The following is a 21,773-nucleotide window of genomic DNA, read 5'->3' on the forward strand; positions in this document are numbered from 1 at the left end:
ATTTGTGGATTTTTGGCCACAAGCCTATATAGCCCACATTTCCACCAAATAATATAATACTAATTAATCTCTCTGGCTATGTCTCTCTCTCATCCACCAAATAATACTAATTAATGTCTCTGGCTATGTCTCTCTCTCATCTTCTAAACTTCTATTTACCTATTATGCCAACTATCTAGCCCCAAAACCATATTTACAGCACCTGAACTATAAAATTTCAATTCAATTTCCTATCCCAATACTCCTCCTTCATTTTATTACTCTGTATAATCTGAAATTTTAATGTGGTATAGACTAGATCCCCCACGTCCCTCTTACAACTGCATTCCAAGCTACTTTATTCTCCTCCCTCCTCATGATCCACACTATCTAAAAGAAGTAAAAGTTTATCTAAATAACTGGTCAAGAGTAAACACTAGGATTTCTACAACTGAGATTAGGTCTGAAAATTCAAACATATATAATGGCCCAATACAACAATAATCAGGGAAGAACTCTACCAGGTATCAAATTTTAAAGTCATTTAGTACATACAGAAAATAACATGTTAGCATTTCCTTTCACTTTATTTATTCATTGATTCAATAGGCATGTATTGACTGCTAGGCATTATACTAAGCGTTGGGGGCACAAGGGTCAACAAAACAAAGTCCACATTCCTATGGAGCTTACATTCTATTTAGGAAGGCAAACAAATAATTTTAGTCAGTGATTAGTGAGATTTTTAGTCCCTAAAACCCTAAGTAAGGTAGAGACAGAGTGCTGGAGGCCAGCAGCTATTTTAGATAGAGTGATCAGGGAAGACTCCCTAAGAAGGTAACATCAGAGCAGCTTTTTGTTGGATGAATGCACCTGAATCCCATACTCTCTACTCTTGTTACCACTACACACAGCTACCAGGATACATGGCCTTCACTACAATTCTCCCAAAATTTGGGTAAAGACAGTTATCAGAAAACTTTAAAAAAGCTTAGATATAAAAAGTTAGCCTAGGGTTATCATATAGAGTTGAATACTTCCCCTGACCCTCAAATTTCTTGTCCCCAAAAGGGTTTCTAAATAAATGTCTTTTCAAAAGTAAAAGTAATCTTTGGGAAGAGAGAGGGCTGCCTTGTTCAGCGAGTTGAAGAGGAGGACAGAGAAGCTGAATTCCTTTAGAAGAATGCTGGTATTTGCTCTTTTCCCCAGATAAGTTTCTGAAATTTGGGAAAGAGGCAAAAAAGGACAGATAAGAAATAAGTTCAGGCCGGGCGCGGTGGCTCACGCCTGTAATCCTAGCTCTCTGGGAGGCGGGCGGATTGCTCGAGGTCAGGAGTTCGAAACCAGCCTGAGCAAGAGCAAGACCCAGTCTCTACTATAAATAGAAAGAAATTAATTGGCCAACTAACATATATACAAAAAATTAGCCAGGCATGGTGGCGAATGCCTGTAGTCCCAGCTACTTGGGAGGCTGAGGCAGGAGGATTGCTTGAGCCAGGAGTTTGAGGTTGCTGTGAGCTAGGCTGACGCCACGGCACTCACTCTAGCCTGGGCAACAAAGCGAGACTCTGTCTCAAAAAAAAAAAAAAAAAAAAAAAAACAAAAAACAAAAGAAAGAAGTTCAAAAGGTTTATCATACTCAATGTTCAGTAATCCCTGGCTGTCTACCAGCCTTGACCAAACAGAGAGGTAGCTGACATGCCCAGAGCAAGTCCTCACCTGGGTCAGCCAAAAGGCTAAGGGTAGGATCCTATGCTCCCCGTGGCAAAGACACTAATCTAGATTGCTGATGAAAGAGATGTAAGGCTCAAGCATCCAAAGGTGCACATAGTTTTAAGAATAAGGCTATGTTGATTGCTTAAGGCCAAAGCGACACCAGTACCCAAGAACACTGATAGGGAATAGTAATCTATATTACTGGACTGTCCAACACAGTACCCACCAGCCACCTGTGGCTACTGAGCACTTGAAATCTGGCTAGTTTAAGTTTGAGATGTGCTGTATAAAATACACACTAGATTTCAGAGACTTAATATGAAAACAATGTCATTTTTATATATTTATTACATGGTAAGATTATAACATTTTAGACATTTGGTTAAATATATTATTAAAATTAATTTCACTTGTTTCTTTTTTAATATGACTACTAGAGAAACTGTAAATTACACATGTGGCTCACATTTTATTTCTACTGAGGAGTGCTGTTCTAGAGAGACAGAAACTCTCATGAAGAGGAGAATTTATTTTTCACACCAATATTTGAGATATTGTATCTGATTCCACTTCTGCAGATGAAAAAGAGGTTTCAACAGGCCAGAGCACTTGTCTATGCTGGTGAATGGCAGCACAAAGACTTAAATTCAGGTTTTCTGATATGAATTTTCAAAAAACCTTTTTCAGAAGCTAAGACCAAAAACCGTTTTTCATTAAATTTTTTAGATAGTTTTGGAAAAAGACATTTAAGATGTTGAACAATATAAATTCTAGTTCTTTTTTGTTCAAATAATTTGGTGGTAGTTGGCATCGTCGTCATCATCAACAACATTTAAAGATTTACGTACCAGGCATTGTCCTAAATATATTCAACATATATGTAGATATCTGTCCTACTCAACATAGGTTTGATTCAACACAATAATTTAATCCTCACTCTATCAATCAGGTAGCATTATTAGGCCTCTTACAGATGAAGAAAATGAGTAGAGAACTCCAGCAAGTTGCCTAAAATCATGAAGCCAGTAAATGGTTAAAGCCAAGATTTGAATCCATTTTCTTAACCAATGCATGTCTATGAGATACATTTTCTTCAAATATTATTTCTATAGATCTACAATATATAGAAAAATGTCTTACCCCTTAATATTGGGAGCCTTAAATATTAATATGTCTGCATGTAGAATTAGATCTCCTTTTAAACTGTATATTTTGTATAAAATAGCCCTTTTAAATTGCTTATTTGTTCCTTTAAAAAATCTCTAGAAAATACATCTCCCATATGGCTTTTTAAAAAACATTAAATAAAGCACAATCTTATATCAATTAGAAATGAGGAAATCCAGGCCAGAAGCTCAATAAAACTGAAAAAAGTAAAATGAGAATTTTGTTTCCCTTAAAAAACACTTCTCATGACTACAAAACTGACCTTTGATTCTTAGTTTATAATTTGAAGTCTATACTAGTGCATACTAGTTTAGTCCATACTAAAGCACATTTAAAAAATATCTTAAAGATTTAATACCAAACTCTATAGCTGCTTAATTGCTGTACTGGTTAACTTAATTGGTCCAAGAATGATGTTTAAAGGTCCTGGTTCACGCTAAAACTATGTTTGGAGACCAACTAGAGTCTTCACTCTCATCAGCAACTCTACAGACAGATGAAACACCTGGACCAGAAAGGGAGACAGGCTCAGCAAAGATATCTCCAGTTGGAAAAACACTTAAATGACAACAAGTGCTAACATTTACTGAGCACTAATCAAATATTAGGCTCTGGGCTCAGGACTTTGTATGGATAATAGTTATGGACTGTTACTACCCCCTTTGGCAAATGAGGAAGGCAGAGGTGGAAAGCCTGAGCAGGCTGCCACAGGCTGCCCAACTATATACAATAGAGATGGTTATCCACCTCTGGGCAGTGCAGTTCCAGGCCTAACATCCAAATCACTATGAAATGCATCTCAGAATGAGTAACATTCCAAGCCTGGCATCAAGATTCCTACCTTTGATTGATCTTTATATTTAGCTCATCACAAACATCATTAAACTTTTACCTGAAGTTTACTACTTTTACCATTTCTTAGATTTGAACTAGGTTGTACAAATTACTAGAGAAAGTCATTGTGTCATCTAAAGCAGTGGTTCTCAAATTTAAATGGATGTCACAATAACCAGTGAGATTTCTTTAAAGAATAGATTCGCAGGCTCCATCCTACACCAGTCAAGGTATCTGGGAGATTAGCACCCGGACTCTACCTCTGCAAAGCTCTCTCACTGACACAGCCAAAAGATGACTGGGAAACATGGGCCAACGGGAAGCCAGGAGCGGGTCACAAAAACCTTATTGGCTAGTACGTCTGTCAGGTAGCCCCATTCCAGGATTTGGCTCTCTGCTTAACCATCACAAAGAGTCACTTTATTGCCACCGTTAAGAAATCACTGTCATAGGACCAAAAACAATCAAAAAATATGTGACTAATATATCCTCCCCCTATAATGCAGATCTACATGAGACACCAAGGTAGCACAGCACAGCTGTTCCAGATAATCTCGAGGCAGACTGCCTGGATCTGAATCACAGTTCTGCCGCTAGGCAAACTACTTTGTGTACAAGGGAGATAATAAAGGTACCTATCTCACAGGATTCTTGTGAGGACTAAATGAGATAATATATGTAAAGTTTCCTGGTTTACAGTGTCTGGTAACTTGTACATACTCAATAAATATGAGCTACTACTATAAATTAGCTCACTGGATGAGCATAAAATCATAACAAGGAGAATCAGTATCAGAATGACTAGTTTGATGCATGCACCAATTTTAAATAACAGATGATCTTGCTAATGGAACTTGAAATGTCTATCATATATTGGTGTTAATTCCCTGTAGCCATTTCTATCCTCAGGAGAGTCTTGAAACTCAAGTATGTTTAAGACACATTGTTTCACCTGTATGGGAACTATGTATCTCTGCATGTAAGACACTTCTTTTTCTAGGGTGAGGGCTGTGTCCAAGATTATCAACATTTCTCCATTCATTCCTTAACCTTATGTTAATTCCTGTACAGACTCAATGGTCTAGATACTATCTTATTCTATCTCTTCTTGATTACTCTGTGTATACCTGCTCTGATGTACTATTATATGCTGATTTCATCACTGAACTATTAAAGAGCTATCCTACCATTTGATCCAGCAATCCCATTGCTGGGCATCTACCCAAATGATCCAGTGACACTCTACAAAAAAGACACCTGCACTCGAATGTTTATAGCAGCACAATTCATAATTGCAAGGCTGTGGAAACAGCCCAAGTGCCCATCAATCCAAGAATGGATTAATAAAATGTGGTATATGTATACCATGGAGTACTATTCAGCTCTAAGAAACAATGGTGATATAGCACATCTTATATTTTCCTGGTTAGAGCTGGAACCCATACTACTAAGTGAAGTATCCCAAGAATGGAGAAACAAGCACCAGATATATTCTCCAACAAACTGGTATTAACTGAGTAGCACCTAAGTGGACACATAGGTACTACAGTAATAGGGTATTGGGCAGGTGGGAGGGGGGAGGGGGCGGGCATATACATACATAATGAGTGAGATGTGCACCATCTGGGGATGGTCATGATGGAGACTCAGACTTTTCGGGGGAGGGGGGAAATGGGCATTTATTGAAACCTTAAAATCTGTACCCCCACAATATGCCGAAATAAAAAAAAAAAGAGCTATCCTACTTCCTATTTTCAAGTTCTTGGACATGTCTACAGAAAAGGCACCAGGTTGTTTGTTGTTATCTTGGATGTACGGTCCATTCATGTCCCTTAAGTATCACATAGAGAGCGAGCCTCCTGGCTTGAATGGCACAAAGTAATCTATACATATTTCTCCTCTTGAGCACTAATTCTGGTATCACTGACAATAAAATAATAGTCTTTTCTCTCATGTCCTTGGTGTTGTCCTTCATTAGAATTTTGTTTATTAAAACTGACCAAAGGCTGACTTCCTTTGTTAAAATTATCAGGATGTATTGGTTTTAATCTGTCAACTTGGATGCATGTTTTTTTCTTCCTTCTTTAAGCACTTCACAATCCTTATGTTCATTTCTTGATAACATTCATTTTATATACTTTTTTTTTGTTTTGACAACTTTTATCTATTATCTGCTAATAGTATAAAAGTGAACTGTGGTCAGGTTCAAAGAGAAGAGTCATCAGTTTCCTGCTTTTGATATATATTCTTACAGGTGAAACACTATTTCTTCAGTGAAACACTGAAGAAATTTCCAGAAGAGCTGTAATTTGCTTCTATGAGATAGTATCTCCTTGTTTACTCACATAAGGAACTAATGAACATTTTTATTTTTCTTATATTGCTATATATGGTACATTTCTTTCAAAGGTCTACATGAGTTGCAATTTCATGGAGAAAACTAAGGACAGCATTATCTTCTAATAAGTAGAACATTTTATATTATTTTTCTAGGACAAAGGAAGTCAGCAAAGCAGAACTTGCTAAACAGGATCAGGGCAGAATCTGGGGATTTAAGCATGGTCTGGAGATCTTAGACTGAGCAGGTCAAGAAACTTGAAAGGCCTAAGAAGATAAGAAAGGCTCCCCTATTCCTGTAAACTGGCTTATGAAGTCAAGTGGGACTCCAAGGTCATGGTAGAGTCTGGTAGTTCAGCAAATACTGCGATACCCTCATTATCCTTACCAATATAAATTCCATGATCAATCAAAATAATAATTTCCATACACATACCCTTGATAGATCTGCTCTTCTCTACTTCAACTCCCTTGCCTCTCTCTTCTCTGGCCATGCTTGCTCTGCTAAACTATAATCCTGGCTGAATCCAACTCTCTAAGTACTCTGCTTCTACAAGATCAAGATGAATGTTGTGGGAAAGAAAACATGCAACCATGCTGACTGGTCTCTCACCTTCATTCAAGTCATGACCATGAACCTCAAGTGGATCCTTCATCTGCTGTCATACTCAATGCCCCAAGTCCATTATGCTTCTTGCCAGTACTTCATACCTTCTCCTCTCTCAAGCCCCCAACATATCCTCCTCCATCCTCACTCTCCACTGAGGACCTCACTTTCTATTTTACTGAAAACAAAAGGAAAAAAGTAACTGAAACAAAGAAAAGAGAACTTGCACCATCACACCTACATTCACCTACTAGCACATATACTTATATACTTCGTGCTTTCTGCCTGTTTCTAGAACTTTCATGTGCCTATCTAAAGGCAATCTGCCCTGTGCAGATCCCCTCACCATGACCTAAGAACATTGCTCTGGCCAGGCGTGGTGGCTCACACTTGTGATCCTAGCACTCTGGGAGGCTGAGACGGGCGGATCGCTTGAGGTCAGGAGTTCAAAACCAGCCTGAGCAAGACTGTGACCCTGTCTCTACAAAAAAAAAAAAAAAAAAAAATAGAAAGAAATTAATTGGCCAACTAAAAACATATAGAAAAAAAAATTAGCTGGGCATAGTGGCACATTCCTGTTGTCCCAGATACTTGGGAAGCTGAGGCAGAAGGATCACTTGAGCCCAGGAGTTTGAGGTTGCTGTGAAGTAGGCTGATGCCACGGCACTCTAGCCCAGGCAACAGAGTGAGACTATGTCTCAAAAAAAAAAAAAAAAAAAAAAAAAAAGAACACTGCTCCAGTAATTCTTCCCTTTCACCTACACCATCTTTTGCTATCTACTAAAGATTCTTAATATTCACACATAATATTTCCCCAGTTCAAAAAAAAAAACAAAAAATCCCCTCCACTTCCATTGACCCTATCTCCCTTGTCAGCTATTTCTTTGCCCTCTTTTATAGGAAAACTCCTTGAAAGAGCTACCTATACGCATTCTCTGCAACCCTTTCTTCCAATTCTTTTCTCACCCTTTACTTTTACTAAGGTTAAATACTTACATGTTCATAGTATAATGATCAAAACTAGAAAATTAAAAATTTCCCGTCCTCTTCTCACCTATCCAGACTTTCGCTCCTACCACTCCATTGTAACTGCTCTTGAAAAGACCACCCATGACCTTGCTAAATCTAATGGTTTGTTTCCAATCTCATCTTTCTCATTGACTCAGCTGATCTCTCCGCCTTGACACTATGTGTTTGCTTTGCTTCCTAGGACCCCACTCTTTCTGTTTTCCTCCTATCTCACTGACTCCTCCTTTTCTTCCTAATGGGTTAATGCTGCACTGCCCCAGGGCTCAGTCCTTGGTCTCCCCTTCTCTATCTACACTCACTCCCTTCATGCTTTCATTGTTTAAATATGATCTATATGCTGATAATCTCCAGGCTCTTAAGTCCAACTCCCAACTAGACATCTCCATTTGGATCTCTCATATCATACATTCAATTTCCAAAAAATAACCTCCTAATCTTCCTTCCACCCTCAGCCTTTTCTTCTGTATCATTTGATACATCTTTATTCTCCTAGATTCTTAGGCCAAAAATCTTGACGATGTCCTTGACTCCTTTTTCATGACCCACATACAGTTCATTAACAAATAGGGATCTACCTTCAAAATATATTAATAATCTGACATCTTACCCCCTCAATATTTTGAAATTAAAAAAAGTATCTGACTGCTTTTACCACTACCATGATGCAAACTATCACCATCGCTTGCCCGAGTATAGCAGCAACCTCCTAACAAGTCTACTTTCCACACAATAGTCTCAGTGAGTGATTTTTTAAACATAAATCAGATCATTCCTCTACTCAAAACCGTTCCGGAAATGGGTCTTTATTTCTCTCAGAGTAAAAGCCAAAATCCTTAAAATGGCTCTACAAGAACTGCACACTATGCCTGTGGCCCACGTCCACGCCCACCACCTCTCTGAATTCTTTGCCGTCCAGCCACACTGGCCTCCTGGTCATTTCTCAACATGTCGGGCCTGCTCCTGCTGTAGAGAGCCTTTGATCCTGCTCCTTCCTCCACCTGAAACACTCTTCCCCTCAGATACCTGATTGGCTAGCTTTTTTACATCAAGTCTTTGCTCAAATGTCATTTTCCTAATGGGGTGGAGTCTGAACACAGGTTTGTTTAAATTGTTAACATCTCACTACTGGCCAATTCCCCCTGCCCAGCTTGACTTTCCCTTTGTCTATGGCATTTATTGCCTTCTAACATGATACACACTACGATTTACTTATTGCCTACTATTAATATGTTGCCTGATGTGTCCCAAGTGCCCAGCATATTTACTGGGACAGGGAACGCTTAGTAAGTATTTATGGAATAAACAAGCACGCGAGGATCAGGAATACTAAAGTGAGCCCGCGAGGCCTACAAGTATATAACTGTAGTCAAGTCAGAAAGAAGTCTAGATTTCCAACTAAAGTAAGGGGAGAGATTTGAGTTTACTAGTAACTTTTTTGACAATTAACATAATTTAATTCAATGTAAACTAAAATCTAACATTGTTTTCTGTTAATTGAGTAAAGGAATGTTGGTAGTTGAATATTCTGAGAAAATATAGCTTTGCTCACTGATTTTAAAATTTTTGATAGGATATAACAGTCTTATAAAAACCAGTATGTATAAAAAATCAGTAGTTGTGAAAAGTCTTCTAAGTAGCCAAATGAAAATCATCTTTTGTCTTTTCTACAAAGTTACAGTAAACTTGTTTATAACACTTACACTGAACCTTTTGTGCTACTCTTAAGCATACCTGTATGCTGACCATGATTTCTAGCCCTGAATACTTCTGTATTTTAGGTTGCATACTTTTTCTTAATCCAACATTCATATTAGTTCCAATTCATTCTGACCTAGATATAATTTATTCTCAGAAGTCAATGTAGAAGATTTCATTAAACTTCAGTTATCTCCTAAGTTTTCTCCTTTAATGTTCCCTATGATGCTTTGCTCAACTGTTTAAACATTCCTTGCTACCTAATGTATAGCTTCAAAAGCTAAAATATCATACATCTAATTAACATTTAACATTAATGCTAATAGATGACATCTAGATTATTTAATACCTATAATTCTTATATTAAAAAGTCATCAAAATGAACACGATAATCACTTTCATAGATGACTACTCTCTGCTAAAATGCTGTTTGAAACATGTAACATCAGTATACCAATGATCTCATTTCTAGTACAACCTAACACATATTTGCACTTACTGAAACTATAAATGTAATTTCTATTTAAGCCTTTGATTTTTATTCTAAAAATAGTTTTTACTCTAAACAAATTTTATAAAGAGTACATTATTGGGAAGTTCAATTTGTATCTTTTTTTCATTCAGAGTAATAATAAATTCAGATCCTGACTGGGTATATAAGTTATACAGTCAAGAAAACATAGTTAGAAAAGATTTTATATATACATATATACACATTAAATTAACATATTGCTTAAAGAAATTTTGGAAAATAAAGCTAAGTAGAAGGAACAAAAAATAAAATTAGAAAAATGTCAAAATATATTATGCAGATGTGCCTGAGTCAGATATCCAGGACTCAGAACCAGATCTAGCATTTATTGGCTGTGTTAACCTTTCTCAGTCTTATCTTTGTGAAAAAACTTGGAATAAGTATCTGAAATGCTACTGCCCTTAAATATTTTCATAGCTTGTTCCTTCCTATTATTTTAGTTTCTGCTCAAATGGCAACTCCCAAGAAAGACCTTTATTTTTCCTCATAGCATTTGTTATATACAGCACCTGAAATTACATTCTTTACTTGTTTATTACATATACATATATATTTATATATATATATATGTCTCTCCTATTAGAACATAAGTTCTAGCAGGGCACAGACTATGCCAATGGCTAGAATGATGACTGGCACATGTCAGTGCTTTTAAACACTTGATGATTAAATAATATTCACCTAACTCGAAGTGATCCTGGTTAGATTAAATGAAACAATTAAATGTAAAGCCCATATAACAAACATTCAATAAACAGCTATTATTTTAATAGTTTATTAGCATTTATTTTAATTATTATATGATGAAAAGTACAAGCTTCCTAATTTAAGAGATGCTAATATTACAAATGTCTGGTCCAGAGCAGTTCTTCTCAAACTTTAGTGTACCACAGAATCACCGAAAGGGCTTGTTATTACAGGTTTCTGGCTTTCTCCCCAGAGATTCTGATTCCACAGGACTACAGTGAAGCCCAAGAATTTGCACTTCTAATAAGCTCCCAGGTGATGCTGCTGGTAGATGCAGCCAGTCCAGAGACTGCACTTTGAGAAGCATGTGTTTGCAGCATAAGCTTTTTAAATATTGAATGTCAAAGTATGAGTCTTCTGTACCTTAAGCATTTGTGTATTTATGATACTTGTTCAAAAACATTAAATGGTTGGTAGTACTTAAATTTTGCCATTTTATGATTAAGTTATTCCTTCATTCTTACATATTACCACATAAAATCACTTAAGTCTCTTATGTCAACTATATTTACTATCAACTAATGCTTCTTCTTTGTGTAAGTTAAAAAAATGAGTACAAGAATGTGTTTTCGCAAAGATTTCATTCTTAGGTGAGGGATCACTGCCAGCATCTCTCAAGAGCAGAAAGCAAGCTTTCCTCTCCGTACCACAAATTTCTATGTCTATAAACAACCTTTTTTTCCTAAGAATCAACCTATGCAACCACCAGAAAATACACTCTAAACAGCTTCAAAAAGTTTCTCAGAACCCTGGTGCAAAATGACAGAGCATCCCTTACTCTAGGGCCATCAATTTCTAGTCCCCAATCCAGTCTCTCCCTCTCCTTACTTATGACCCACAAGATTCTTCTAGATTCTAGATCTTCCAGAGTCTAGAAGACAGTTTTTTGAAATTCATAATTCCTAACCAATATTGCCTATATGCCTTTCAAATCACCCATCACTGCACTTTAATCTTTGAAAGGAAAAATATACTATAATCAACATATTAGCCATACATTTATTCATTTAAGCTTTTACTGAGCACGCAAGTATCAGACATTAAGGAGACACTTAACCCAAATCTGTATGTGGTAGCAGGTGGGTGGCACATCTTAGAGCAGATGAGTTTTAAAGGATGGGTAACTGCTAGCTGGGCATAGAGGAAGCATTCATTCCAAGCAAATAGCTGAACCAAGTATTCACATATATGTGTGTCAGATGGTGGAGGAGGAGATTTAGGCAGAAATCAGTCACAGTTAAGTAGCTTTAATTTATTCTAAGGGCAATAGGGTGCCTTTAGGAAATTTTGGAGTAGGCTAAAAAGTGACAATGATTTATTATAGCAGCACAATTCATAATTGCAAGGCTGTGGAAACAGCCCAAGTGCCCATCAATCCAAGAATGGATTAATAAAATGTGGTATATGTATACCATGGAGTACTATTCAGCTCTAAGAAACAATGGTGTTATAGCACATCTTATATTTTCCTGGTTAGAGCTGGAACCCATACTACTAAGTGAAGTTTCCCAAGAATGGAAAAACAAGCACCACATATACTCACCAGCAAACTGGTATTAACTGAGCAGCACCTAAGTGGACACATAGGTACTACAGTAATAGGGTATTGGGTGGGTAGGAGGGGGGAGGGGGGTGGTTATATACATACATAATGAGTGAGATGTGCACCATCTGGGGGATGGTCATGCTGAAGACTCAGACTTGTGGGGGGAGGGGGGAATGGGCATTTATTGAAACCTTAAAATCTGTACCCCCATAATATGCCGAAATGAGAAAAAAAAAGTGACAATGATTTAAAGACAGCTGTTTATAATTACTGCCGCTCTAACATGGGTTAAGGATAGGCTGCACTGGCGTTGGTGAGAAGTAATGAGGGCTGGAATGAGAACAGTAACAGAAGGAGGGAATTGAAGGGATAGATTTGAGAAACATTAAAGAGAGAAACCAGATAGTTTTTTGTCACAGTTTTGTTAATGAGGGCAAAAAGAGTCAAGCATGGAGCATATTTCTTGCTTGGACAATGGAGTGTTGGCATCCCATTCATTAATGCTTAGATATATTGAGTTCCAGGTGGCTTCAGGACATTCAAATGGACATTCAGGAGGACTCTATAGCTGAGAAAAAAGGTTTAAGCCAGAAATAAAAATCTGAGAGACATTAGCATAGTCTCAGAGTAGATGAGGAAAGAAAAAGATACATCCAAAATCCAAATACATGTGTTAAAATTTCTTATGGCTTATAAGAAGTTTGCTTGATAGATTATAAATTCCAAATTCATTTTATTTATCACTCTATCCCAGTGGCTAGCAAAGTACCTGACATGATTTAGTTTAAATAATTCAATATTTGTGTGAACACCTTTATTTCCTTAGGTTTGTTGGGTTATTAAAATTATCTCACAGACATGTTAACTATGGCCAATGTGGATTTAGTTCATCTAGAATTGAGTGAACTTTAAAGCTAAAACTCATTTGTGTTTGAAAATCTTAACTCATTTTAAAATTTTATCTACTTATCAAATTGTCCTTGGCCTACTGAAGGGAAGTGGCATTAGTAGGTGAAATGTGAGTCTAGTTAAAGGTATGGCTTTTAAGATCCCTTTTAAGATCCCTTTTAAGATCCCTTTTAAGATCCCTTTCTTTTGCATCTCCTTGCCAGGAGCTTGGGACACAGGCTGCTAGATCTACCATCACTGCTTCCCTCTTCCTTTTGACAGGCTCACCCTTTGGACCCTTCCTTCTACAGTCAAGCAGTGCTGGCTCCAGAATTTCTCTATGGGAGAATAGGGGACCAGCAACCTATCTGGTTTAAGGAGGAAAGAGAAAAATAGAAATGCATTTGCATAGTAACTTGAAAGAAGACTAAAATAACTTCATTTATCCATATCAAAGCAGTAGAGCCACTAAAGATCCCACCTCCTACCGCGATGAGCCCTCAGCACCTCTACTGAAGCCAGGACCAAGGGCTACTATCCCTATATGAGAAGGCCTAGGACCTGCAGCTTTGGGAATGTCACAGAAACACTCTAGTTCCTTCTTTTGCCTTTCATTCTGGTCCAATATCCTGACACACATCTAGTATTGTATCTTCCTGTATCATATCTTCATTGCACTTCTCAGTATTTGAATTGATTTTGTACATTTCTTAATTTGGATACTCTTTCTTCACTTGTCCAGATGGTCCAGAAAGGCAGATTCCATGTCTGGTTTTGCTCACCAATAATAAAGTTTCATTTATATATTTCACACTTAAAGAGTAAGGCCAAATATTTACATTTTCTTATGAGTTTTCATAAGAAAATGTTTACTGATTCTTTACTTAACTCTTTATTTTTTATTTTTTGAGATAGAGTCTTGCTCTGTCACCCAGGCTAGAGTACCATGGCATTAGTCTAGCTCACAGCAACCTCAAACTCCTGGGTTTTAAGCGATCCTCCTGCCTCAGCCTCCCAAGACTATAGGCACGCACCAACACACCAGCTATTTTTTTTTCTATTTTTAGTAGAGATAGGGTCTTGCTCTTGCTCAGGCTGGTCCCAAACTCCTGAGCTCAAGTGATCCTCTGGCCTCGGCCTCCCATAGTACTAGGACTACAGGCATGAGCCACTGTGCCTGGCCCATCTCACATCTTATTACCTTGGCTGAAGGCCCTATAATCTTTAAGCTGACCTATAGTGATAGGCTTCTAATTGATTTGCTGTTCCCTGAACCTGCCAAGCATATTCCTACCCCAAGACCTCCGTACTTGCTTTTCCCTCTCTGCAGACCGTTCTTCCCATATATCCAGAGTTCAATCCCTTCAGTTTGCTATTCAAATGTCATATCAAAGAAGCTGACCCTTTTACTCTATATAAAATAACCCAATCTCTCCTATCTACAATCTTGCTTTCTCTTCATAGCATTTATCACTAACATGGTGTATATTTATTAGTTTTCTCTACTAGAATGTAATGCCCTACTTCTTGAGCAGAGATTTTTGATTATCTTGTGCTCTGGTGTATTCTCTGTGCTCCAGAATAGGGCCTGATACATAGTAAGTGCTCACCAAACATCTGTTCGATGACAGTTAATTATTAACTGTTTAAGTTAAATAATGATACAAGGCAATAGCAAATTAATAATGCAAGACAGTTCATACTTAATTGCTAACTGGATCCCAAAGGAGTATACACCAGCACCACTTGGGGAGCTTTTCCAAAATACATGTGCCCAGATCATGCCACAAGACCCACCGTATCTCTCTAGGTAGCTTCCTAAGCATGTACATGCTTAATAGCTTCCCAAGTGATTCTACTTTTTTTTTTTATTGTGGTAAGATAAATGTAACAAAATTTGCCACATTAACCATTTCCAGGTGATTTCACTTTGCACCCGTTTAAAATTACTGCTAGAATATTATGGCAGTTCAGCAGAGTGAGAATAGCTGAAAAGGAAGGTTTACCAAAAAAAAGGTATCATGTTGTATTAGAAAGAACATGGCCTTCGAAGTTGAATACATGCCAATCGCTCATTAGCTGTGAGACTGGGCAAGTTATTTCACTCTTAGCTTCCATACCCACAAAATGAAGATAATCTCTATACTCTCTTCCCCCTCCATCCACTCTTCAAACCACTCCAAGGTTATTGTAAAGCTAAAATGAAATCAACTATATAAAACAGGGGTCCCCAATCTTTTTAAACAGGGGGCCAGTTCACTGTCCCTCAGACTGCTGGAGGGCTGTTGGAGAGTGCCACTCATATTCCACATATGCACACTGTGGGCCTGGGACAAATCAGCTGCTAAGTAGGACAGGCAGTGGTGGAACCCGGTGGGCTGGATAAATGTTCTCGGCGAGCCGCATGTGGCCCTTGGGCCGTAGTTTGAGGACGCCTTATATAAAATATCTACTTTGGTGCACGTAATAGGCATTAATCTAGAATTTACTGGAATTGCTTTCATTGAAATAAAAAAAATGAAATCATACTGGCAGAAACACAAAAAGTATGTGTAATACTGGCATAAGTGGCTATAAAAATGTCTCTTCCTTTTCCAATAAGACAGGTGAGAATGAAACTTGTTAGGCGTTCCATGCATATAATATTAGAACAATGATTCTCAAACTTGAGAGCATGCTTCAGAACCACCTGGAGGGCCTGTTCAAACACAGATTGCTGGGCCCACTCCCAGAGTTTCTGATTCATTAAGCCTGGGGTGGGGCCTGATAATCGGCATTTCTAACAAGTTCCCAGGTGATGGGGATGCTGCTGGCCTAGGAATCACATTTTGAGAATCAGTGAATTAGAGTATGCATATTCTAACAAAACCTCTGAGCAGATTAATTCCTTCAGTATAATTTTTTAAAATAAAAAACCTGAAATAGTTCACTTTCTAAAAAACTGTAATCAATAACATGCTTATGATGCTTATAACATTTTATGATCCATAAAAGTCAACTACTGAGATTCAAATAACAAAAGAAAAATTTCATGCCGCTGGCATCCCAATGACAAATATTCTGAGAATTAAAAGTTAATTCTTAGAATATTCATTTTTTAAAAGTTAGCTAGACAGAAAAAAAAAATCATGGCAATTTTAAAAGAACAAATGAACATGTAACTTTTGATGGGTAGATAACCCAAAAGAATACTTACAGGTATGGAGGCATTCCGTCACTGTCGTTGGCTTGATCAGATACCCTTTACAGATATAGCAGGTAATGTAAGGATTGAAATCTTTCACCAAATGTTTCCTTTGGGTAGCCATTCGTGGTTAGGTAAGACTGGCTTTAGTAGTTCAGGCAAAGAAGGGTACACTAAGTAGATGCAAGTCTGATCCCAGGAGCTGGTGTGGTGTTCCTGAGAGGATGTCCTGAGGCATGAGAACTGACATCCAGATTTATCATGAGATCGCTGATCATCACTCCTTTTGGTGGTTCTGCTTTCCCATATCTATTTCCAAAATTTTAAAAAGATAAGAGAAAAAGGTGTCAAATTCCTCATACTGTATTAATATTCTATTAACAGCAAGTGTTACATATTCCAAATTGCGTGAATAGGTGACTAGAACATATCCTTCACTGCACCACTAACTTGTAAATCTGCTATAATTCAGAATAATGACAAATTCTTCCAATCCTGGAGCTTCAACTATCACCTCTATACTAGTGATATTCAAAGCTATTAACTCCAGTTTGATAGCTTTACCTTTTCAGTATAATGCATTTTAACTATCTGCTTGACTGCTATATTAGGAATCCCTGCCAATACAAGTTAGAAGATTAAAAACTGAAGTTATTATCCTCCCTATCAAAATGTTCCATTTCCATTTTGCATCCTACATCCAGTAGTCAAATTAAGTCGTTGTCCTTTTCCATTCTACACACAGCCACTCGACTTGTATATTACATCTCCACCTGAAGTCCATTTTCTATTCTGCTACCAGGTGTATTTTATTCTATCACATTGGGGTTGCCGTCTCAGAGAATGTCAGTGTATCCTCTTTACAAACGGAAAAATGTTTACGTTTCTGTTTGTCCCATATATCCCTCCACAGGTTGACCTTAACATAACAGACCCTTCAACACCTTTCTTCAGGCAAATTGAAGAGATCACTCTTCTACCACTCTACCGGCTCTATGCATCTATCCAACAAGCCCTTCCTCTCATCTGCATCCTGTCTATCCACTAAAACCTTCTCCAATGCTAACTTCAGTGCAATCTTTCCCCAGCTTTTAACACTTACTTCTCTCCTGTTACATTTTCCTTTTATCTTGATTTACAGTCACACTCGTTCTTTATTTCCTCTATTAAAATGAAAAATCCTCAATAGAAACCAGTTACATTTATTACAGTAGATATATAACCTGGGCAATGTTACTTTCCTACATCTCAGGTTTTGAAATCATAAAATAAGAATGCTAGCCTCCTCAAATGGTGAGGATTAAATGAGACAACATACATAAGGCTAGTATACAGCAACAACTGAATGTCATTAATTTTTCTAGATACGTTTTGCATAGTCGACTTGCATGTAAGATTACTTGTAAAAAAGTTTTAAGGGTTTCTTATAGTGAACGTGTCCTCTCAGAAAACGCAACCTGAAAGAAGGTATTGATTTCCCTAAGTTAATTCTAGAAACAGGAACTTCCCCCTATTTTAGCTGTTAACTCGGAGGCAAGCATAAATTAACTGTAAAAGTAAAAGGCATCATTCCATCAACACATACCCACTGAGAATGTGCAAGCAATAAATTCTGCATGTAATCATCCTATCCGTTCGGAAAATCGTGTGTTGAGGGTGTAACAGAAAGAAAACATAATTAACAGACGGGGGGATCGGGGTTCTGGCCCTGAGCCTTGCGTGACCTTCAGCAAGGCGTTTACTACCCGCGCCTGGGGCTCGGCTTCCTCCTCTGCGCACTTGGTATTTACCGCCCTGCCTTTCCCACAGGTTTGCCACGGAGCTCCCAAGTAAGAGAAAGTCGTCTGAAAGAGAAAATGCTCGGCCCCGACCTGCGGTGGTGGCAAGACGGTAAGGCACCCAGCCCTGTCACCAAGACAGTTAAAGGCAGCGCGAAGTTGCAGTGACAGGGCGGGGAACTTTCCGCGTCCGCCCGCGGGACCCGAGGCTCAGCCCCGTGCGCTTCCCGCGCCCGCCCGGCAGGTGCGCGGGCCCAGGCCCCGCCGCTCGGGCCGACCGGGCCGGCGCTGCGCGGGGCGGACGGGCCGCCTCCCCGGGGCCGGCGCCGCTCCCCGCCCGCGAGAGAGGGGCGCCCGGCCGGCGAGCCCCGCGCGCCCGCCCCGCCCGCCCGCAGGCTCTCGGCGCTCCGGGCGAGGCGGCCGCGGCAGGTGTCTGGGGCGCCTCTCCCGCCGGGGCGCACACTCGCGCCGCGGGCCGGGGCGGCGGCGTCCCGGGCCCTCGCGAGCCCGCCCGGTACCTACCCAGCGGCCGCCGCTCCTCGCCCGCCAGCGCGCCGGCCTCAGAGCAAAGGAAAGTGAAAGAGAAACAGCGCCCGCCGCGGCCTGGCCGGTCCCCGCGCCCCGTCCGCCCTCCCCCTGCAGGCGGGAGCGCGCCGGCTCCGCGGGGCCACTCGGCTCGGGCCCGATAGGGCGCGCCGGGCCTCGGGGCCAAGGCCCGGTGCCGCCTCCAAGGGCAACTCCGCCCCCTTCCAACCGCCGGCGCCGCCCGCGCGGCCGCCGCGACACGCCCACCGCCGCCGGGACACGCCCACCGCCGCCACGCCCGCGGGACACGCCCGCCCGCCCGCGTGCAGGTGCAGGTGCAGCGCCGCCCCGCCCGCCTGCCGCCGCGGCTCCCGCGCTGCCCGAAGCTTTGCCCAAATTTTATCTAGGTTCTCAACCTCGCCGCCCCCACCCCGGCTGTTTTCATCATAACAGTGACGAGTGTGTTTCCCCTGGCCGGTTTAAAAGCGACGGTCAGTGTGGAGACGGAGTCACCCTGCTGCATGCAACTGTCTTCCCCAAGGCAGTCCCACCTGCGCCAGAGTGAAGACGAAGTCCTCCCTTGATTTGCATCTCACTTGAAAACCACTAACGAACTTAGCGTGGGTCTAGAGATCATGATCTTTGACAATTATAAGCAAATGAGGGCGGAGTGGAGGGTGGGGTTGGGAGGAAGGGTTAGTAGTAAAGAATTATTCCTGTTTGCAAGTTCAAAACAAAGACTCCAGTACTCTTTCTAGCGGACTTTGAGATTTACAAGAGACCATTCGTAGCAAAAACATTCATTCATTCAAAACTGTGCATCCAAGGACTCCTCAGAGCAATTTAATCCTACTGCATTGCACAAATTCTACTACACATTTCTTCTACAACCACAATTTTGCTAAATATAAATTAGACCTAGTCCTTTGCTTCCCTTGAAAGATTGCAATCCACTAATCTTAGGATAGGAGGCAAATCAGCGCGGTCTTCACTAGTGAAACAAAAGTTAAAACGAACATCCCAAAGGAAGTCAGCAAAGGGCAACTTTCAGTCTTTTGTATCAGAAAGAGGAAAAAGTGTTGCAATTACATAATCTTCGCTTTTGTAGAAACCAGAGCAGTGGTGGCTAAAGAAATGACAATAATGGGGGCGAGGGATAATTGTCAGGGCAAGGTTTATCTCCAACTGACAGAAGTCATTTCTTACTAGAATGATAGATTGTGGAGATGACGCCAGTGGTGAACCAATGAACCCAACAACCACTGGTCCAGCAGCCAAACAGGTGTTCAAAGATCCATTTCAAATTTCAAATTTCCCAAATCTACTTAAATAATGAAACAAATGTAAATGCATCAAGATATAGACCAAGGCAGCTTTTGAAACTATTCATTTTGTGATCAAACCTATGTAGAGTAGACATAAGTTTTAAAAATGCTGTTTTTAGTATCACAGCAGGAGCAATACATTTTCTGAAATAGCTTTAAATGACCACATTTTTACAGCCCTTTTAAGAACCATTTTGCAAAACCATACATGCCAATTTGGAAGCTAAGATCAACTTCAATAAGTCACAGCAATCACAATGAACACAGAAAACAAGTCAGGTCAAATGACTTTATAGCAGAGTTACCCCTCATATCTTTCATCTCAGAGACTAAACAGATCAATATATGAAAAGTTGCCCTATTTCTAGTGTATTTAAAATATGCAGTGTAAGATATTACTATATATATACTACAACATATACAAAATGATTTGGGATTTTCCTATTTTGTATCTAAAGCTATTTTAAATATGTTTATAAAGAATAACACTTAATGAAGTCCAAGTGGCTTAAATGTGATTGGTGATCAACAGTAAGTGAGGTTAATCAGTATTCCTGAAGGAAATGAGCTTTAGGGTGGATATTAGGAGGACGTAGATTAGCAATGAAGGAAAGGGTCACAAATCTCCTATATAGGTACCTGAAGATGGATGTGTAGGTGGGGTTGCCGTAATGAATTTGGGATAGGGGAGAATTATAATCTTTGTAAGGAAAATCTGTGTTTCATGTCCCTAGAGGCAGCAGAGTTTATAATAAAACCTTCTGTGGTTTTTCCTCTGCCCTCTTCGGCAACCACTCACTTCTCCCACCCCAATTAAAAAACTGCGCGCACACACACACAAACAAAACAAATAAAAAACTCAAACACTTGTCTGGTTAAAAAAAATAACAAAAGTAATGGCAAGAGGGAATGTTACAAAAGGGCAACTTTCATGAGCCATGTGCAGATTCTAAGTACTTAAACATGGGACTTTCAGCTGCTGTGCTGCCTCTCCTTCTCCCCTGGGGCTGCTTTCTAGTTACATACCCTTTATTCACTTGGTTATGCCAGTGGGGCCAGGGGACAAACCAAGGAAGCAACCATATGAAGGGTGGTTCTGATAACAATCTCAAGTACCAGTGGGACCCTCAAACAAAGGCCTGGAAGCAACTGGATATACAGGATCAGGAAAAAGAAAAGGCAGGCCCCTATCAGTAATCTACTTCAGCTTTCTCATTTTGCAGGTGTAGAAATCAAGCTCCTCAGAAGCGGCAAATTCATAATCACAGAGCTGATTCTGGTAGCACCAAAACTAAACTAAAACAAAGGTACCAGTTCATTTTTTTATATATATACCTCTTGAGAGAACTTCTCAAGTCCAAGAATCTAAGAGATGTCTGGTAAAAAAAAAAACACACATTAACTTAAAAGAAAAAAAAAAAGGAAAAAAGGGAAGGAAGAATGAAGACAGGGAGGAAATAACTGCCTGGATGGCATTTATGAGTGAACTGGCCATTGGTGGTTTCCTATCAAAGAAGCATAATCCAAAGTGATTACTGTTTCACTTGATTATTGACACAGACTCTTCCAGGGAGCCACAAATGCCTCTTAATAACCCTGGGAACTGCTGGAGCTATCTGTGTATCTAACAAGAATTTTCATTACCTTATATTTTTAATCTAGATTTTGATTTCATTTAAGGCTTGGCAATGGGTGAGTAGTTCTTTCTATACTGAAAAGTCCACGTTCCTTGCTTGCCCAATAAATTCATCATTAATTAACTTATTTTTAATAGCATAACTTATCTGAAAAATAGAATTATATATTTACATTCTCCTGAAATATTAAATAAGATGAATTTTTCATTATTATAAGTTATATACTTAAATATGCTGTTTAATCTTT

At 39.4% G+C, this 21,773-nt stretch overlaps 1 protein-coding gene across 5 annotated transcripts in view; it reads right to left on the bottom strand.

The window, feature by feature from the left end:
- Nucleotides 1-21,773, bottom strand: part of PCGF5 (polycomb group ring finger 5) — a 119,241-nt gene that overhangs the window by 46,384 nt on the left and 51,084 nt on the right. For 3 of the 5 annotated variants that reach the window (XM_076009984.1, XM_076009985.1, XM_012765638.3), the window contains exon 2: nucleotides 16,274-16,570. In XM_076009984.1, the coding sequence (XP_075866099.1) occupies nucleotides 16,274-16,385 (112 nt within the window). In that variant the 5' untranslated portion in view covers nucleotides 16,386-16,570. Of the gene's footprint in view, nucleotides 1-16,273; nucleotides 16,571-17,846; nucleotides 18,214-18,561; nucleotides 18,731-21,773 lie in introns of those variants that run through there. The other 2 variants (XM_012765631.3, XM_012765642.3) reach the window with 2 other exon arrangements.

The sequence above is a fragment of the Microcebus murinus genome, chromosome 14 (genome assembly GCF_040939455.1).
Source record: "Microcebus murinus isolate Inina chromosome 14, M.murinus_Inina_mat1.0, whole genome shotgun sequence".
NCBI lineage: Eukaryota > Metazoa > Chordata > Mammalia > Primates > Cheirogaleidae > Microcebus > Microcebus murinus.